The sequence below is a fragment of the Colletotrichum fructicola genome, assembly GCF_000319635.2.
Source record: "Colletotrichum fructicola Nara gc5 chromosome Unknown KSG_Nara_v1_contig07, whole genome shotgun sequence".
NCBI lineage: Eukaryota > Fungi > Ascomycota > Sordariomycetes > Glomerellales > Glomerellaceae > Colletotrichum > Colletotrichum fructicola.
The window spans coordinates 3,476,865-3,497,397 of NW_027094057.1; the positions used below are offsets into that span (position 1 = coordinate 3,476,865).

The following is a 20,533-nucleotide window of genomic DNA, read 5'->3' on the forward strand; positions in this document are numbered from 1 at the left end:
TTAGGCCCCCCAAGAGCATGCAACCGCTGGTTCCGCATCCCAAGCCTCAGACAGTACGTTTATCTCTATTTTCAAACCAACAAAAGTGAAATCTTCTCACGCGTCGTCCAGGAAGCATTACAAAACTCATTTCAAGCCTCTCGAGTGCTTGCTATGCGGTCACCGTGCTGCTGAGCCCAGGGAGATGCGGAAACATCTTGACGTTCACTTTGTTCGTTATCGGTTCTATTGTAACTGTGGTGTGCACTTTACGCGACTTGACAATCTCGAAAGACACGTAAGAAAGAGAACAAAACAGGTTGAGAATTGAGTGAACCGGTTTTTAATTTTGAATTGTTTTTGGTGACCACTGGGGTCGTTTGTCTGCTCTGCGAGGATTTACAGCTGGATTTCTCTTCAATCCTTGACCGATGTCCTGCCGATCTGGTAGACAAGAACAAGTTGTTCGTTCATTGAAACATAAGATTTGACCAAAACCAGAACAAGAATGAATAGCTAGGGGTACCCAAATAAAAGAACACTCACTCTCGTTAAATAACACGCAAATTGCCACGAGCGTTCACAATTTGACTCCATCGTCACTGTCAAAGCCTGCATCATCGTCATTGTCCAAGAAAATTGATTCGAAGGCGGCGATATCGGCGGGATGAAAGGTGGTGACTTCTCGTGTCAGCTCCATGGGCCATATTCGAAGATACAAAGGGCGCTTACAGTTAGCCGCTGTTCCGGCTTCATTGCTGAGGACACCGGCAGTATCTGCGATAGATTCCGGCTCAGTATCGAATGTCTGTTCAGAATCCACATCTGATAACTCTGCCAAGTCGCCGTCATCGGCAAGCGACTCCGTGATTTGAGATACAGAGTCCGGGTGGTGGAGGCTCGAGACCTGAAGCTGGGATATTTGATCCAAGACTATGGGCTTCAGGTCCTGAATCACGTCGATGAGGATATTCCGTTGAGATATCCAGTCGGCACTCTGAGCGCCTTGGGTCAGACCAATGAGACCCCATTTTGGATACGCCTTCTGATGAGCGTCAATCAAGGTGACTCGCATCGGGTGATGGCGGAAGTACAGCTCGCAGCATATACAAGCCGGCTTACTGCAGGCGATGTATTTGTCATTGGCGACAAAGTTGCGGTTCCCCTTGTCAAAATGATGCAGCATCTGGACCTCTGCGTGAACACAAGGCGTGAATGTGGAATCTTCCAGTCTTCCGATGATGCCAGCTTCATTGTTGACATGTTGGTCGATGAACTTGAGAAAGTCGAGATAAGGTCCATAGCGCTGATCTCTGGCAGGTAGTAAACGACGCAAGATGCCTTGCAAAGTCGTATGCCCATCCGCCATTGGCACTGTAGCGCTCATTGGCGGCTGGACTCTCTCGACATGGGAGTCTTGTAGCAATGCTGGTAAGCGGCGGGCGTCCTGGAAGAGTTCGCTGACCACACGGACGCGGTGGGCCAGTCTACCGATCGTGTGCCTGAAGTAGCTGAATGGTCGTGCCATTGGAAGCTGGCTACCAGACTCCTCCTCCTCTTGGCCATATTGCACCATGAGATCCATCTCGTGGTCATGGCGATGTTCATACGCCAGTCTGCATACCGCGAGATCATCCAGGTTGGTGGATTGACATTGTCCAAGCCACAATATGAGGCCGTTATCTATCCCTGGTCAGTAACTTATTTCGAGGCGAGTGGACCAGTTGGTGCACTGCCCCAGCTCACTTGGTTGTGGGTCAACACCTTCGACAATTTCCGCGCAGGAGCGGGATGTTCTGCGTAGAATACTCCTCTCCTTTCTCAGTCGCGGAATAACGAATCGGGTGGTCCGCAGCAACAGGTCCTCTGCGACCACATTCTGCTCTTCGCCTCCGAACACAACACGTCGCAAGCCTTCAAGAACAGTGATAATGAAGTCGATGACATTGTCTGTAGGACCTTCGTTTGAAGAAACCCACAGCACGTAAGTGTCATCTCGGTCTTCAGCGCCAATGGAGGTCGTGCTGTCGCCACCCTTCTGGTAGTCGCAGAGAACGCAAAGATTCCGAAGGAACCGTCGTCGAGCCCCCTGCAGAATGCCCGTGTCTAGTTTGGTGATGATATGAGGACCGTTGACAGGGCGGAGGGTTGAAAGCAATAAAAGGGCCTCATAGAACCGCGAGGTAAGTCGTGTGTACGGATCTAAGCGAGGCTTGAGTGCCATTGTGATGATACTTCTCAATTTGATTGATGCTAAGAATTTTTGGATCGTCTTCAAATTCGATAAACAAGGGTTCAATACGTCGTTTCCAGTAATTGAATGAAAATATTTCAAACCGGAGGCTGAGAATGGGGGACAGAGGAGGGCCTGCGCCTTCGCGACGTCCTCCATCCCCGAGATCCAGCCGTGATCTGGCGGATGATAATGTCACTGGATCTGAGACGATAATGCGGGAGGCACACCGCAGCATCGAGGACAAATGACATTGCGAGATAACGGTGAAGGCTTTTTGTCCAGTAGACTCTTATCTTGCCTTGTGACTGACGTGGTGTCATTGGGAAATGGCAATCTCGCGATCGTCTCGCAGCGCCCAGCATGGTGAAACCCAAAAGATGTTGGGCCGATTGCCTTCTGCTCGACGGCGAAGTCAAATTTAACTCAGAACCTCAACTTTCCTGCGATTTGCCTTCTCTGTTAGCAGGCATTCAAGTTTTAAGTCACATTGCTTGTCGCGCTACCAGATGCAGTACCGAAGTCCGTGCCTTGGTCTAACTTTCACCAGACAGGAGTCATTTTGCCTGACGACTTGGTAATATACAGTGGATTGTAGCTACAAGCAGTATCTTCACCACGCTCAAAAGGCTATTCGACGCTCAAATGGGATGGATCGTTTCATTTGCGGCATGACCGGGACAAACTGTGGGGCCGGGCGAGGGCCGGTCGACACGGAATGTCGGGCCTGGCCATCCGCCCCTGCTTGGAATATGGCGCACAAAGCCCGTGTATTGAATAGAGTAGTTAGGAAGGAATCGGGAACCACAAAAGAAAAGATTAATAGGCGAGAGTGTCATATTGTATCGCCGTTGCTTCGATAGAGAATGGCGTGTGAAAACACTCCAATTTTCTTGGTGTTTTCTCTTGTTGTAAGCTAGTAGTTGACTTGTTGCGTCCAAATCACGCACCTGAAGGTGTTCCTTACGAATCTCTTTTCATCTGGGTAAAGGCCTCTAACTTGTAAAAACAGTAAACGTGAATACGGCGCATTTCAGGCTGTACGCTGTTGTCCCCCAACAGGTTTTCGGTCATAATTGGAAAATGTGGTGACTGGGGCTGTCACATGGGTTGCTGTTGTAACAGGCTAGGCCTGTCACATGGGATGCTCTCGGCTATGTTCGGCACTGGAGTAAGACATCAAGGGATAGGATATCAAGGGATAGGATATCAGGGTCGAAGATAAAAGGACATGTAGATGCAGCTGAGATGAACAAGAAACCTTCCTTCCTCATCTGAGGATTCTCATTTGAGAAAGGAAGTACGAGTTGCAACATTGCTCCTACCAACCCTTTGCAGCTGTGAACGATAAAATCTTCATCATAATGATCGATTTACAATTTGAAGTACCAGCAGAATTCACTTACCTCTGCCTTTCTTCTCGTGGCTCGGGATACTGTGACGCTAGACGCAGTGACTGTAGAATTGAAAATATGCTCGTGAATCACTTACACGGATCTGCATGAGGTATTCGGTGGAAAAATCGTGGCTTTAAAGTCCACGCCCCCACTAAATCACTCTTTACATCTTGGATGAGCTACTGCGAAATGATGTTCAGCATATTCCCACATCATGGCGTTATCACTCTTGCAGCGAGAACATTCCACGTTCATAACTTGACAGAGCTCCAAACTTGTATCGAACTGCTAGGCTGCTATGTGTCGACTCATCGCAGGCACAGGAAGCTTTCAATGCGGCCATCTCGACGCTTTCTGGCAGCTGGATTGGTGCGATTTTGGACAAAGAACAAATCAACCATGCGCCAGAAACAACACGCCTCGGGTATGGCAGAACGGAGTTTCGAGCACAGAAGGGGTCTGTCAGGTATGTGTGAGACAGCGGAACAACCCAGCAAGAGGAGCTGATGGCCACGAGAGGCAACGAAGACGGAGACGCAGGGAACGAGATCAGTAACGCTTGAGGAGTCGTGATGGCGCGATCGATAACGGAATTGAGAACTTCGTAGCCTACAAGAATCAGGAGTTAGAGAGATTAGGGAGTCTGCAAATGATGATTCCTCGGATATTGCGAATAACGAGGGTTATTTTGCGTTGTGCGTCGTGATGCATCGTGAAGTGACGTCGACGGTGAGCCCTCTCACTGCAAGACAAATAAACGCCAGTGGCGCGTCGGAAGCTGGCTTGAAAAGGCAGGTGCCGAGGCTTGCGTCAACGGGGCGCCTCCGGCGTGGCTTAATTGCGACGTGGTACAGGAGGGGCGTAGACTGTGGGCGCACAAGAGCGGGTTCGGAGTCAGCCGGATCTGCCTCCGGAGGCCGCTGTGACGTTGACTCAGCTGCGAAGATCTGGAACATTTGTCTAGATCGTGAGGGATTGTGTCTCCGAGCAGGTAACAAATATCGGAATAGTTGAAAGGTCCGAGAACGAAATCGATGATGCCACGGCATGTCCGGATCGTGTGACGATGAAGTGACAATATCCGTAATGAGGCCGCAGAGGTACGGAGAGGATCTCAGTGATCTGGAAGCTGGATTCGATGGTTGTTTGTTCCCGCCAAGGATCGTTGGGCAGCGGCAAACTCGGGAAGGGACCATCGCGAAGGGAAGGTGAAAGCTTGGTGTTTCCAGTGGCTTGGTCTTGGCGAGGAGGGTCTTTGCAGCGGCGCTTCGCGGGAGCGCTCAAGAACCCTGGAGAGCAGGAAAGCCAAGCCTTTTGAAATCCACGAATGCCGGAAGTTCCTGGAGGGATGATTCAGGGGTGATAACTGCTCATGGCAGGTCCATGTCGTGAGGCTAGACCTTGTGGACGGCTTGAAGCAAAAGTACCACATGCCACCATTGCTGTAGGGGAAAGCGTCATCGGCGCCGAGAGAATGGAAGTGCGACCTTCCAGAAACGCTCCTTCTGCGTCGATGCCACCACACTATGCATAGTACAGGTGCGTATTAGAGCCTCACCTTGATGGGCACCTCCCTCTTTGAGCGAGTAAGGGCATCGCGGGGTGGCCTGAAAACAGGACGGCGGGTTAGGCAAGAGGCAGGCCCAACCTTTGGGACCTATCAAAGATCGGATGCAGTTGCAGACGGCCGGCGCACCTGAATTACAGCTTGTGCAACTCGACTGTTCCGGTAAGGGTGCCGTTGTTACTGCTTAAACTATTGGAACACTGCATTGGATGGACCTGGCGTCGATCATAAAGACGATGGCTATGTTTTGTTCAGCTCTCAACTGGAGTTTATTTTCGCGCAATGCTTACATGGCGAAATCAGTGACAAAACATTGTTTACATAAAGGCATTGTCTCTACGGCAATTAGACCTGATGGTCCACAACGCACCCCACGCCAAGCAGAATTTAGGCAGCGGCGCGGACCTTAGCAGCCGCTCAAAGAAGAGCAACGATAGAGGCAGGGGTAATTCAAGAATTGGCCGAGCTGTACGGTGTGTCACTCGCCGTTCGTAACCAAACGTGGCTTGCATCTATTCTTCCACTTCGTGCCACTCTCAGTGCGCAGCGTAATACGTTTCTGGAAGGACGATAGCAAAGGACAGCCCAAGCAAGAAAGTAAGCTTAAGCTTGGAGCTCTTAAGACGTTACATTGGTGGATGTTGGCAAGCCGGAAATGAGGAGAACAACACCATGAATGAAGCTGCTGAAAGTGAAGCGCATCCGGATTGGCTACCGGAGGCCCGCTTATTTGGCAGCTCTGAGTGGCTATTCGAGCTGTAGTCAGCATCGCTAAAGCGGCCAGTCCCACCATCTTATCACGTTATCGCAAAGCTCAGGCCACAAAGTGCTCCGCTCGGATCCCGCGCCCCCACTTGCCGACGGAAAAAAGGCGAACAGCGGGCCCCGAGGTAAGGCAATCGACCGGGTTCATTATCTCATACCTGGTTCTGTTCACGATTCACATGTGCTTCGTGGATGGATCGTGGCTCAATCCTGATGTTCGGCGCGTGAGATCGGCGGCTCGGAGGATGATCCTGTGGCGCAAGTTATTTCTATCCCGAGGAATTGGATCAATACGGCCACAAGACTGATCCAAAGAAATAGCAGTTAAACATGTCTCGGCAACCCTATTCCAACACAATGAAAGTGGCTGCTGACGGCGTACAGCGTACAGACGTTAGCAGGGATCTTGCTCAGGAACCAGGGGTTGGGCGCTGATGGCGTCCACTGAGCATTCAGAGGCACTCAGCAGAGCAAAACAACATCGAATGGCATCAGCAACACATACCCGAGAAGCAGGCCTGGACCTGATCGCTTTCCAGCACAGACCAGCAGCTGCCGAGATCTCTTGTGGCCCAGTCGCCTTATCGTGATTGGCAGCGGGGTAGGAAAGAAGGATGGTGCTGGGAAGCTCTTGGTGGTGAGGGGCAGGTAGCTGCGGCCCCCATTGCGTGGGTGCTCCATCAAGGATCTACCGGCCTGCTTCCCCTTTCTCTCTACCACATGAGCTTGACCGTTCGTCTTTTCCAACCACCTGAACAAACTTCTCCAGGGCTTGCTTGTTTTGCGCGCATTTGCACATTTTACAGCTCTTGCAGACGACCTATCATCATCGCAAGCTGAACTGCACATGAGCAACAATCAGGAAAGCTGACTGACGAGCAGGCATTCTTATCTGGGTCCCTTTGCGTCACATCATTACGAAATACATCCCTCCGGCAGCGGACCTCGATCCTACGGAGTGTAGCTTTCAGTCATTGTCCACCGCCTTACCTCTGGCGCCTGACACCAACAGACCGATGTCTCTATGTAACGGTCCCCGCGTCCTAACTCCGACAGCATACCTCCATCTCACATCTTTGAGTGCCATCGCATCGCTTCAGTCATCCTCGACAGCCATCACGAATCATTCGCCATTCGACGTCTAGCCCTCACCATCGTTTCCTGGGTCCATTTGAGCTCCAAAAAGCCCCCAATACCCCAGAGCTTTACCTACCCCTCCGATCGCCGACTGCCACGCAGCACGGCCCATCTCCGAAAAGGGAAGGCGAGATATCTCACTTGGGGTTACATCGTGTAGACGCACGAGGATCAACCACCCATCCGACGAACCACGACTCACTACTGTCTTCGGTATCGTGCACCACACATCCGCAAGAGACCCGAACGTAAACCCGAACGCCTTCCGAAGGCAACTTGAGCACAATGGCGGAGACAGATCTGGCGGGGGCCTGGAGTCTGCGAGGTTTACCAGGAAATTCACGCTATAGTTGACTTCGAAATACCCGCCGACCTGAATTTACCCAGTCACAACTTGCTATTCGCATACCCCATCTTCATGTCTCCCACGCAAGAGGGTCGTCGGTCCTCGGCCAGCCAACAGGGGTTTAGACAACAGAGCGGTCACCTAACGGATCCTCTATTTTATGCATAATCTAGCCTTGGCACTGCCGTTCCGCTCACGGTATTGGTCTCTGAGGCAAATCGCTAATGTTCGATAGTCTCTTGCGTAACCCTTGTTATTGGCGGATTCGCCCCCGGTGACCTTTGGCAAGCCTCTCTCAGTGGCTACAGCTGCTCCTGATTGGGATAGCTCTATCAACTGCCGGTGTTGTCACCGCGAAATATCCATCTCCAACTTCACCCAGTCTGCCAGAAATCAGTCGGTCGTCCAACCGCCAATATGTCGCATTCTCAACACCCACAGGATGAGCTTGTTTGCGTTCTTTCCGTCGTTCTCGGGTACTCAATGCAACTCACTGGCTGCACGCCTCATGTGACGGCGCAACGCTCTGAGCCGCCAGCCCGGCTTGTCTGCTGCCCAACCTCGACCTCACGCGCGACCATTTGATAGCTCTGTTGCAATGCCAAGTCCGACCTACATAACCTCCTCCCCGCCGACCGCTGCATCAACAACATCATTGTCAATCAACTTCCTCATTTTGATGTCGTCGCACAAGCTTTCTGGGATGGCCGATTCATGTCGCCACATGGCGCCATTTGTACTCTCCTTCCCCTTCTTGCATCGTCTTATCGATTTGTCTCGCTCGCTGCAACCAACATGGCGTCTTCGGCTGCATATTCCAAGTTGAACAGTGTTCGCCATGGCTTGGACCCTGTGGAAGTGGCTGGATGTCGACCGGGGTGCAGTTTGGTACGTACAGCTTCTCGAAGGAAGCCTCACGGCTTGGCCGCATACACGGCGGTGCCACACCATCGACCGCCTGGATCACCTAAGGCCTTGCATGCCATTCAGATGTGGAAGGCCTCGAGATCGAGCAGCTCCATCGCGGGGATCTAGAAGTATATAACATTCACGAAAATCCCACGATGAAGAGGTTTTCTTTTCCTCACCACGCTCACCTCTTCTCTGAGATTCCCAACTCCAATCCTAGCATCTCGGTCATTCTATCATCATGGTCGGCTTCAAGCGTTTTGCTATCCTCGCGGCTGCGGCCTGCGGCTTCGCTGCTCCCGTCGAGAAGCCCTCTGAGTTCTCTGTCCAGACCGTTCCCAACGGCTGGATCGTCACCCTCAAGGAGGGCGTATCTGCCCGCGACCTCGACGGCCACTTGGACTGGGTCAGCCAGCTCCAGAGCCGCAACCTCGACAAGCGTGCCTTTGCTGGTATCGAGCGCAACTACTCCTTCAACAAGTTCCACGGCTACTCTGGAAAGTTCGACGATGCCACCATTGAGGAGATCAAGAAGAACCCTGATGTAAGCTTGAATCCAACCAAACAAGCTTCAATCTCATGCTAACACCCACTAGGTCGTCGCCGTTGAGCGTGACCAGATCTGGACTCTCTTCGCCATCGTGAGTCAGACCGGTGCTCCTTGGGGCCTGGGTACTATTTCCCACAAGACCTCCGGCTCTACCACCTACGTCTACGACAACGCCGCCGGCACTGGCACCTACGCCTACGTCGTCGACTCCGGCATCAACACTGCCCACACCAACTTCGGTGGCCGTGCTACTCTCGGCTACAACGCCGCCGGCGGTGCCCACACCGACACTCTCGGCCACGGCACTCACGTTGCCGGAACCATCGGCTCCACCACCTACGGTGTCGCTAAGCTCACCACCCTGGTCTCCGTCAAGGTCTTCGTCGGCAACTCTGCCTCCACCTCCGTCATTCTCGCCGGTTACAACTGGGCTGTGAACGACATCACCAGCAACGGCCGCGCTGGCAAGTCCGTCATCAACATGTCCCTCGGCGGTCCCTCTTCCACCGCCTGGACCACTGCCATCAACTCCGCCTACAACGCCGGTGTCACCACCGTCGTCGCTGCCGGTAACGATGCCCAGAACGCCGCCAACGTCTCCCCTGCCAACGCCGCCAACGCTATCACCGTCGGTGCCATTACCAGCACCTGGGCCATCGCCTCCTACTCCAACTACGGCACTTCCCTCGACGTCTTCGCCCCCGGCTCCTCTATCCTCTCCACCTGGATCGGCTCCACCACCGCCACTAACACCATCTCCGGCACCTCCATGGCCTCCCCCCACGTCGCTGGCCTCGTCAACTACCTCCAGTCCGTCGAGGGCCTGTCCACCCCCGCCTCGATCGCCGCCCGCATCAAGGCGCTGGCCACCCCCAACAAGATCACCGGCACCCTCAACAGCTCCCCCAACCTGATTGCCTACAACGGCAACGGCGCCTAAGCGTCTCGCTAGGGTCCCTCGTCAAGAGGTATAGACCGGGGGCTGCCGCGGGGTTGAGGTACGCGACGAGAAGACGTTCCGTGTGGTACGCAGAATGCCTCGCGGGCAGTTTCCCAAAGGTTGTCAGCTCGCTCTATTTTTCAGTTTGCATATGAAGGAGTTGGGATCCCCTCTCATTGAAGAATGAGTGAGCGCGCTGGCCTTTTTTCTTTTTGATGATGGAAATGAATGTTTTGAGACTTCATACCCTCTAAGATTCTCTAAATCCTAGGGGTTTCCCATTTGCTGAGATTTGGCTGGGGATGTGCTTGATAGGAATAATAAACTTGATGCATCAGATCTGTTGTTGCAGTGACCAATGCTTGGGTGATGTGATGATCCCGTCGGGATGGGAGGTTAATTAATTGACTGCAAGATTGACAGTGAGCCAAGACGTTCCAAATCCAGGGTTGGAGAGATCGGATGCTGCCATCTGGGCGGGGAGGGGAGAGTTGTATTCATTACTCTGGCAATTCTTGGCGATCTGATGATCTTCCGGGATACGTCTTGGCAATGCCATTGCATCGGCAATAGTTATTTGATTCCAAAAGCGAGGCATCGCCAGGTGTTCGTTGTGTTGAAGGTGGTATGACTGCTCAAGTTGCTCTATTCCCTTTGCGGTATCTTTGACGTTGACGGGAGGTCTGGAGCATCTCTAGTACTTTGTTAATAAATATTCCCGCAATTTTGTGTTCCGTGAGATTATAGTGGTCCTGTTGTTCAACAGAAAACGTTTTGGACAGTTTGAATAAGAGACTGATTGGGCCGTTTCCCCGTGGTAATCTACTGCTGTACGCTTAGGAACGAAAGGCATCTTCAGTTTTTATCATTGTAACAGTTTGCATACGAACGGAGGCTGACACGTGTAGTGTCTAGATGAATAAGCCCGTCTTTGCAAGTTTAAGTGAGATAAAGCCTTCATAAAAAGATCAACGGGAGAATTGCTGATAAAGTGGTATCAGAGACATAGGCTCGTTGGATGTAGTCTCGACTCAGAAGAGACTTCAGATTGAATATTTGAGTGAAAACATTGTCCTGTTGTACTACTAAGTAGACTCCAGATATTTAACTTTGGAATGATTGTTCAATAGACGTAGAGAGCCGCCTGCATCTATGGAACCATGTCATTGCCGTGCGAGCCTTTCTTCGTGATGTCAAATTTCTTCCAACACAAATATACGAGCAACGTATCCAAGAATGTTTAAAAGTATTCATTCATCTCATGACAAAGGTTGATGGCGCGTCGACCGGTGTATCCAGTCTCTGAGCTAATCAAACTGCGATCCGATGCAGGGCAAGTCCAATGCCATGACGGCAACATGCCTGCCATCATTGTCTTTCTTCCCTTCATTACTAACATTCTTGTGTCCTGCTTTGTTCTTCTTGGTGGCCTCGAATGTAGATCTCGGCGGGGAACCGCTGCGGGCGATAGTGCTCGAGGTGCCGGTGTCAGACCGGGAAGAAGATACGGGACTGGAGAGAATGATTAGTATCTGGAGCATATGAGACAGCCGAACAATAACAAGACTTACGAAGATGTTGTTTTGTTTGTTTTGTATTTAACGCCGTGGCGGCAAGGGCGCAGCCGCCCTTGCGGCCGACCTCCCGAAGGGTATGTGGCGTGGAGGGCCGTAGGTTCTCGCTATATACTATACAGTACACGCTGTCCCTCCCGTCCTCCAGATCTTACTCGTGAGTCACTTCCGTGTTCTATCCATCCCTAGTTCCCACTGGTGCCCTAGTTCCGTTATAGTAGTCTGGTCTCCCCTATGAGGTAGACTTTTGTTCGGAGTATAGGTTATGGCCTATCTCTCAGTACTGCGGGCAGATCTTCTGGAAGAAGTTTGTCACGCTAAGGAAGGCCTGGAAGCCTTCATGGTCAGTGATTAGCCCCTTGAAGTAGCGCTCAAGAGATCCTATAGGTCCTATAGGCTCCTGGCGACCATAAGGGTAGAGGGTAGGCCACTGTTGCCTCCTCACTAAGGTCTTTCGGCAGTAGACCAGATGGTCTACTTCCTTAGCCTCCCCGCAAGAGCAGGTGAGCAGTGCTTCTGTATGGTTGAAGCGTTGATGATACTGTTCGAAGTCCCCATGGCCTGATCGGGCTGCTAGGAGATGATGTACGATTACCCGTGGTAAGGCTAGTTCAGGGGGGCAGGCCAGGGTAGCCTTAAGCCCTAGTTGTATATAGCGAGAGGCTGCCTCTCGCCTCCACCATTTCCCATACTGGTGTCGTTTACGCTCTTGAGCAAGCCGCTTGATCCCTGCTAGGGTAGCTAGTAGGCCTCTGGGGACTGGTAGCGTTGTACCCTCCTTAGCTAGGCTATCAGCCTCCTCATTCCCTTTAATCCCTTGGTGCCCTGGGGACCAGTGGGTTTGTATATTGTGTATCCTAGCTGCTTCCTGGATCTCTAGGAAGGCAGCTTGTGAGGATTCCGGGGCCTCACCTCGGATCCCCTGGATAACGCTAGTGTTATCGATACAGATGTGTATAGGCTGGCCTTGGGAAGTCAGGAGGGCCCTTCGGAGCCCTGCCCTCGCCCCCTCTACCTCGCCGTCGAACACTTCCGCAATGCCGAGGCGGCTACACCCTTGAGCTATGCGTTTGTTACTGCGGTAGATAACAAAGCCGAAACCTGTAGCCCCGTTAGGGGCTTTAGAGCCGTCTGAGTAGATGATCGTATGGTTATCTGGCACAGTCTTAAGCCAGTCTTGAAACGCTTTAGCTGCTTTCTCCTTGCTTCGTCCAGCTGTAGGGTCTTGTAGTCCTGAAAGATGCTGCGGCTGTAGGAGTAACGGCCTTGGGCACCTAGGTAGGAGGGCTGCTGTTCTTTGTAGTCTTGTTTGCTGCCGCCCTGGCTGTGAAAGCCTAGGGACTAAAGGGTGCTGTTGGTCAACCTTCTGTAGGCGTGTAGCAAAGCGTAGGCGTGCCCCTTCGAGGGCTACTTTTGCCGTTGGCAGGCCAGCATCTCGAAGGAGGCTACTAGTGGGCGTAGTCTTCCAGACGGGTAGGATAGCCCTTGCTGCTGCTGTCATAACCTTCTCTACCCTCTTTACTAAGCCCTTCTGCCTTGTACTAATAGTAGCTGCCTGGTTATTAGCACTGCTGCTAGTAGCAGTAGTGCTGCTGTTTCTGGCTGGTCTCTTTAAACCTGCATACCAGGTCTCAGCTCCGTATAGGGCGGTTGGGAGGACACAGGCAATAACAGCTTGGCGGGCAGCAGCAGCTGGGAGCCCCCCTTTGGTGTTTGATAGATGGCGTAGGAACTGGGCTACCTTCTTTGCTGCTGCTACCTTTGTATCGACGTGGTGCCGGAAGGTGAGTTTCTTATCAAACCAGACCCCTAGCCATCGTATAGGCTTAGTTGAGGCCTTGATAGTTAGGTCCTTTGCCTGTATCTCTGGTAGGTCTTCCCTCTGCTTATGTTTCCTGCTGAAGTGGATTGCTTCACACTTAGCTGGGTCAAACGCAACCTTATTATCAATACCCCAGTTGAGGATCTGAGTTATCTCCTGGCCAAGGGCTGCAGAGTTTCCCTCTAGAGAAGGGCTAGTAGCCAGCAGGCCTATGTCATCTGCATAGCCGAACCGTAGCTTCTGGTTATCAGCTAGGATATCAGCTACATAGAGCAGAAAAAGGATAGGGGATAGCGGAGAGCCCTGAGGGAGCCCACAGGATAGGGGGAAGTCCTCTGTAGTAGTCTCCTCTAGCCTGACTCGGGCGGTCCGGCTAGAAGCAAAGGTAAATATCAGCCTAATCAGACTACTGGGCCAGCCTTGCTGTCGTAGCCTAAGAATAAGTCGATTTCGTAGAACAGAGTCAAAAGCCCCCTTAACATCCATTGTTGCTAGAGTTGCGGTAAGCCCTAAGTCTAGAGCCCTTTCGATCTCATGGGTTAGACAGGTTGTTAGGTCGACTGCAGCCCTCCCTGGCAATGCCCCAACCTGCTGTGGGCTAGCAACCCCTTCCAGAATGGTGAGATATGCCATTCTCTTTGCTATCAGTCGCTCTAAGCCCTTGCCTAGGCAGGATAAGAGGGCTATTGGCCGCCAGGATCCAGCCTTTGAGAAGTCTGTTTTCCCCGGCTTCTGGATCATAACTACCTCTGCTTTTCGGAAAGTCCTAGGGAAGTAGCCTATGCGGACACAGGCTTGGAAAAGCTGCTGTACCGGTGTAGCTATTAGGCCCCAAATAGATTGTAGTAACTTAGTAGTGATCCCATCAATCCCAGGGGTTGTAGCCTTTGTGAGAGTAGCCTGGCGTACTTCCTCTATGCTGACTATGTGCTGCCAGGGTATTAGACGCCTTGCAACTATAGGAACAGTGAACGGGTTCCCAGGTAGGTCGTCTGCAGCATCAAATCTCTCTAATAAGGCCTTCCGCAGGGCTTGGGCCTTATTGTAACTGTTGTTGATAGCCTGTCCATCCACTATTAGAGGTGGGGCCTTGATAGCTAGCCCAGACTTACGCCAGCTTAGTATCTGGTATAAGTTCTGGTTAGACCCAGCCTCCTCAATCTTAGCAGCCCAGTAGGCGCGTTTTGCCTTCCTGACTATAGTCAGAAAGGCCTTCTGCTCCTCTAGGATAGGCAGTGGTATTACTAGCCCAGGTTCTTGGGCTTGTCGTCGCCTAGCCTCAATAGCTGCTCGATGGGCCTCTGAACACTCTTCTGTCCACCAGGGGGCTCCCCTGCCCTGGTTAGTCCGTCTCTTCCCTACTGCTTCTATAGCTGTAGAGAGGAGGCTGACTAGTTGGGTAGCTAGAGAGTCTATTTCTGCTGGAGTAGGTGTATCCCCTAGGGTAGGTAGGGCTGGGATCCCCAGCTTAACTAGGTCAGCTAGCCGGAGTATAGCTGAGTCTGGGACTGTAGGGTGGCTAGTCTGACGCCTCTGTTCCTGGGCCTTGCTTATCGGTATAATGGTCGTAATAGCTTGATGATCAGCCCCTGGGTGTATATGTGGGCTAATATAGGCCTCAGCAAAGCTTCTATTTCCTACAGTCCGCAATCCCTAACCTTTTCCCCAAAACAGGGAGAGAGAGTCTACTGGAGCCCTCTCAGTACCTAGGGGTCCTAATAGTCAAAGGGGTAGCCAGCCCCTTTAGCGGGCGTCCAGACCACCGGCTCGCCACCGCCCAGTCCTTAGCCACCCAAATAGAAGTTTGCACCTTAAGCAGGCCGCAAGGGCATATCCCTCTCTAAGCCTACCGACATGCGCGTCCGTCCTCTCGAGCCAAACACACCCCTTATCAGGTCCTCCCCTACGTCCAGTCCACAATAGCGACACCCTACCAGCTTCCAAAGCGCGCGGCGCCATCCCGGCGCGAGCGGTGACCCAAGCGTTCCTCCCGTTATGCCGTGATACCCCGGGTACGATCCGAGTGAGGGCCGGGCCCGGAGGCCGGGCCCTAAGGCGATACCATATCCGACCGGTCCCCCTAGGGGCAATTCTTCAACACCCTCCTTCCTCCAGCAGCCCGAGTGCGAGTCGGGGTTGTTTCCTTTCTGTAGCCTGCTGCTCGAATGTGTTTGCTACGGCCCACTGGTTGTCCGAGGGCACAACCCCCCGGGCCAGCTTCCCGTTACCCGCCGCCGTCTCCGACCGTGCTTCCAGCCTCACAGCTGGTTTTCGGCAGGCCGACCATGTCTTGCCCTAGGCTGTCCTGAGGGCTACCCAGCCGGCGTAGCCTCCATCTATCCCATGACTAACCCGCCTCAGTGTCTGTCTGTCTGGAGGTATTTCCCAGATCTGGGAGGCGTGAGGGTGCCCTGTCTCTGCCCCGAGAAGCAGTGTCGGGTGGTTTTTACCTAGTTCCCTCGAAATTGGGCAGCTTCGCGTTCGCATTTCGGTTTTCGGTCTCTCGATATCTGTCGATTTTGCTGGTGTTTTGGTGGTTGGTGGCGCGTGTGAAAATTTTTGTGCGACGCCAAAATCCCTCACTTCTGGTCCGATCCCGCCCTTCCGCCGCACCAGAAAAACTTCGTGCGCAGCGCCCGCCACCACTTGCACTTGCGCGCCGTAACGTCTCTGCACTGGCTCTACCTTTAGAAAAGATAGGTTCCCAGGCGGCACCACGAGGAGGTTGCAGAGTCCGAATTTCGCCGCCCAAGACTTACGAAGAATGAGACGGCTTATAAGAGGATGCCATTTCTGTTTAAGGGGGATATCAGGAAAGTGAGGCACAGAGGACGAGCAGACAGCTTCTTAACCTTGCAAGTCTCAATTGAAGGGATACGTCCAGGCGGTAGGAGTAAAAAGATATATGTCTCTGTGGGAGGAGGAAAATTATGTTAAATTTCAAAGAGATGCTATTCTTGTTCGAGGAACAGCATAAAGAAAAATAACAATGTTCACAAATAATAAAATTAGCTCGGAAAGATATGTGCCGCGCGAGCGCAATGTCCATAGCGACGTGTAGAGATGTTCATGCTTCCGGCAGAGGATGGAACTAATTAGAACATTTAAACCAGCTGTTAAGGCTCCTCAGCTCACTGCTGCATTCATGAACAACCTATGATGCCACCGCAAATGGCACGCGTTGAACCATTTCACCAGTTTGGTGGTCTTGTGATGATGTGGCTGCTTGTGGCGCATCATGTCAAATCGACAGTGGCTGAAGACATCTCTCAGAAGCGTCGGCCAAGAGACGAACCGCTAGAAATTCATTCTTGATACTATGTAACTTTCTGCGCGCCCCACGGCCTCCCTTGTAAAAATGCCGTTTAGGGGAAATGCTGTTTTAAAAAAGCAACACTTCACTATCAATCAAACTTTATTCACAAACCTTCATTGGCTTCGATGGAGGCTGCGGTGGGGATACTGGAGTTTTTCTAACAGTTAGTCACGCTCGCATTTGTTGGCGCAACGCAATCAGCCAGGATGTTTTTGGAGGGGCTTCTTCGCACGTATGTTCTGAACCTTCCTCTCCCTCGATTCTGCCCAGTCTTTTCTTCTTTTCATTCACTCCCTTGTGTTTAAAGGGCCCTACACATTATCCATCTGCTCCATTTCATCACAATGAATGCGTACAACTCTCGACGATACAACAACGCGAACCGGCGTTCCGGTCAGATCGGAAACAATGTTCAAGTGCAGGAAGAACACGAGACACTCCGGAAGAAATGGGACATGCACGAGGGCCGGCTCCAGAGGCACTGGGACTCGCTAGACCAAGACCAGCGACGCGAGTGCATCCTCAAACTCAACGACGGCGAGAATATCCCGCGGCACCCCGAGGACTCGGCTCACGGTGGTGTGCTGTCCATCCTCGTGCCTGAGTGGAACCTCCGTGATCTGACCGATCCCGATGAGGACCGCCTGCTCGACATCATGGCCAATCGTGCCATACCGGACTTGATTGACCAGTACAGGGTCAACGACAAAGATTTCATCGAGAAGAGGATGGAGACGCACGAACTCCGCGTCAATGCGACTTTCAGGGACGCCTACATCATGTTCATTGACAGCGACCAGTACGGACAGGCGGTGCAAATCCCACGCTCCAAGATGAATGAAATCGCGTGGGCCTTCAGAATGGGAAACATGCTTCCCAAAGGAATCGGGGAGATGATTCTGTGCCGCCAATTGTTCCTTCTACAGAGGCTCAACGACGTCGCGAATATCATTCTCGAAGAAGCCGGAGTTAGTAAAATTCCGCGCAAGCATCGGGAGGTCGAGCAGCTTGATCTCGCCTGGTTGACCCGAACTATTCTCAGCAACAAAAACTCTCCACAGCTGGCTAGTGCCCCTGTGGCACCTACTGCAGATGCGGCAGTCGATGTACTTGAGCAGGGCATTCAAATGCTCCAGGTTCCGGGGTCTCGGAGTGCTCCTCAGACGCAACCCGCGGCCAAGAAAGTCAAAGAGGACCCTTTCCCGGACCCCAAGGACTTGATTCGCGACCGCAAAATCGCTTATGAGGCGTACCTGGATTCGCTCGCCTCTCAGCCGGCGATGTTTGCTCGGGAAGTCGCTGGCTGGTTCTCCAGTCGCCCGGAGCTTATCGTTGATGAGAAGGGAAGGTCCCTTCCTCTCAAAGCCGACTATCATGCCAGCGGCGCCGTCCTGGATGCTGCTCAGAGCGCCATTAAAGCCGCCGCGATCTCGTCTTATGCGGACCAGCTGCTGAGCCGACTTGATGACGCAGGCTCGGACAAGCTCCGGAAATCGATCATTTTGCAGGAGCTATCGAATATTGCTTATCTCGACTATGTTCGACTGCAGTCTCTCCTGAAGCGGCAGTTGACCAGGGACTCCAAGCTGTTCAAGCGTGTGTCAAATGGGGTCGACGCCGTGGGAAATCCCAACATCAAACTGAAGGGCAAGCCGCAAGACGTTCAAAACAGCGACCCCCCTCTTCACATCCTTCTCCGACTGTGTCAGCCGGAAACGACCCCGCAGAAGGCGCATGGTTGGAATGAGCAGCTCTCGAAGCTTTACCTCAAGACCGACTTTGACAAGTATGGAGCGACGCTCCCACGAGATGCGTTTGAGACGATGGGCTTGCTGTCGTTGAGCGCGGCCGTGAATCTGTCACTGGCACAGAAGGGGCCGGTTCCTTCGCGGAAGAAAGCTCAGTTCTTCGTCACTCGGGCTCAAGAGCTCGAGGCGGAGCTCAACCGGCTTAAGAAAGATCTTGGCACCGTGCTTACCAAGAAGGCTCTTGACGATGGTCTTATCGACGGCGCATTGGAGCGACTGGACGAGATCGTTGCCGAGAAAGTGGGCGCGAGACTGGCTTTCTTGTACGAGGATTTGATCCAGGACAGCTTCGCGTATCTTGACAAGCAATACGATAACGCCAAGGCGAACGGTGAGACCGACTGGACAGCACTCGCAGTGGAGCCCCAAGAGCCTTCTGAGGAACTGGTCGAGAGTCGCAAGCAGAGAGACAAGTCCCGATCATCTAGCCGGTCTCAACTTGATATTCTTTCCAGTGCCAGGGAACCCGTGCCTGCACCACCAACCATCGAAGTCGAATACGAGGATATGGTCGAGACTTTCAAGAACCTGATTGGACAGTCCGAGTCGGGCAAAGCGGTCGGTTGGCCTGCGTTCAATCGCGCGGCGAAGGAGTTGGAATTCAACTTGATACGTACAGCAGATGGATTGAACCATGCGTTTGAATCGTCCAAGTACGGGTGCAAGCTTCTTGTGGTTTCTCCGCCTTATAAGGGCAAATTCGAAGGAGACTCGGCCCTTGTGCTTGGTCAGCGGCTGAACAAAGCCTACGGATGGACTGAAGATACCTTTTACGAAGAGGATCCTGGGAAATATCTGGACGAAACATACTCTGGACCCGACTCCGAATCCGACTGGGAAAGTGAGGATTAAGGTCTCGACATTACTTTGTCGGCTAGCATAGTGTCTGGTTCAATATTATTCGGTATTAATCGAGTTGTGGCGCTGGAATTTCGCGATGATGTGACAGCAGCAGGCCAAGCTGTATTGCCTCGCGTCAATCGATCTCGGTCCAGCCCCCCGAGTAGAAAGGTTTCCATTAATGCGTAGGTATGGCGCATTGGCGCATGTGACCGCTTTCAACTGTAATTGAAGTTGTATCAGCTAACGTCTGCAAGAATGGGGAAACGGCCAGGGAAGTAGCGGAGAGTTCCCCATGCCCTAGCCTGCTTTCCCTGATACTCGGTGTCCCTGATACTCGGTGACCAAACTTGTAAACTTTGGAAAGAACGAACGGCGAACTTGACAAGAAGCAGGAGCCTTCGATGGTTTGTTTGGTCGTACTTTCCCAAACCATCCGTAGTCAATATTGCGCGTCACGTGGCCTGCCCACGGCGACTCCCAGTCACCCATTCAGCCACCCGGTCCTCGACTACTCTGTTTCCTCCTCCGATTTAATTCGGTTGGCAATTTGATTTTTTCCATTTTTGAGACTTAATCGCTTCAGGAAAGCGTTTGTTTCTTCAAGCTTCTTTCAGCCACCTGAACAACAAACGCCAGACGATCGGCTGCCCGCATGTCCCAGACATCGTTTGCCTCCACGACGGCTATTTTTTCCGCCGGCATACGACTCGCTCTAATTCTTCTCATCCGACTGCCAACTGCAAGATCCACCCCTCTTTCTACAAATTCACTGCCTCTCGTCCCGTTGCGCCTTTCCACGCTGACTAGATGGAGGTTCTGCCAGCAACCGATGACCGAGAGGCGCCCCAAACAGTCACGATGGAAGGAGCAACCCACCTCATCGACCTGCCAGACGAGCTCATTCTTTCCATTTTGGAACTCCTTTGTCGCCACTGCGATGGTCGAAACGGCGGAAGTTTCCAGGCGGAACGCGATAACCATAAGGGACTGGTCTCATTCTCAAAGACCTGCTTTCGCGTCCACAAGCTTGTGCGACCCTACCTCTTTCACCACGTCTGCTTCAACTACGACTACCTCGAGATTCGAGAGCGCTCCTGGCAGGGCTCGAAGCATGAAAAGGCCCTGTTCAGGCTTTTGCGAAGTTTGGCTGGCGACCACGTTCCAGACCCTGACGCGCTGGAGGCTGCTGGCAAACGTAGCCTTGCAAACGGCATCGATGACTTGGCCACCTCCATCAAGCACCTTGAAGCTAACCTGACCCCCAATCTGCACGTTGACAGCGGCAAGGTCGGAAAGAAAGGCCCCAGAGGGGACGCCATTGGCTTCGACTGACTTCCTGAGGTTCTC

At 52.5% G+C, this 20,533-nt stretch overlaps 4 protein-coding genes across 4 annotated transcripts; 3 read left to right on the forward strand and 1 right to left on the reverse strand.

Moving 5' to 3' along the window:
• Window positions 1-559: 559 nt before the first annotated feature.
• On the reverse strand, window positions 560-2,203 carry CGGC5_v012674 (uncharacterized protein; the record flags this gene model as incomplete). The annotated part of the gene is made up of 3 exons (XM_032030195.1): window positions 560-660; window positions 712-1,662; window positions 1,726-2,203. 3 exons carry the CDS (start codon window positions 2,201-2,203, stop codon window positions 560-562), a joined length of 1,530 nt encoding a protein of 509 aa, XP_031890142.1.
• Window positions 2,204-8,574: 6,371 nt separating this feature from the next.
• On the forward strand, window positions 8,575-9,823 carry prb1-0 (Alkaline proteinase; the record flags this gene model as incomplete). Its single annotated transcript, XM_032030193.1, has 2 exons — window positions 8,575-8,877; window positions 8,930-9,823. 2 exons carry the CDS (start codon window positions 8,575-8,577, stop codon window positions 9,821-9,823), a joined length of 1,197 nt encoding a protein of 398 aa, XP_031889962.1.
• A 7,056-nt stretch (window positions 9,824-16,879) lies between these two features.
• CGGC5_v012676 (uncharacterized protein) lies at window positions 16,880-19,195 on the forward strand (the record flags this gene model as incomplete). The annotated part of the gene is made up of 1 exon (XM_032030192.1): window positions 16,880-19,195. One exon carries the CDS (start codon window positions 16,880-16,882, stop codon window positions 19,193-19,195), a length of 2,316 nt encoding a protein of 771 aa, XP_031889933.1.
• Window positions 19,196-20,044: 849 nt separating this feature from the next.
• CGGC5_v012677 (uncharacterized protein) lies at window positions 20,045-20,518 on the forward strand (the record flags this gene model as incomplete). Its single annotated transcript, XM_032030191.1, has 1 exon — window positions 20,045-20,518. One exon carries the CDS (start codon window positions 20,045-20,047, stop codon window positions 20,516-20,518), a length of 474 nt encoding a protein of 157 aa, XP_031890281.1.
• Window positions 20,519-20,533: the final 15 nt, after the last annotated feature.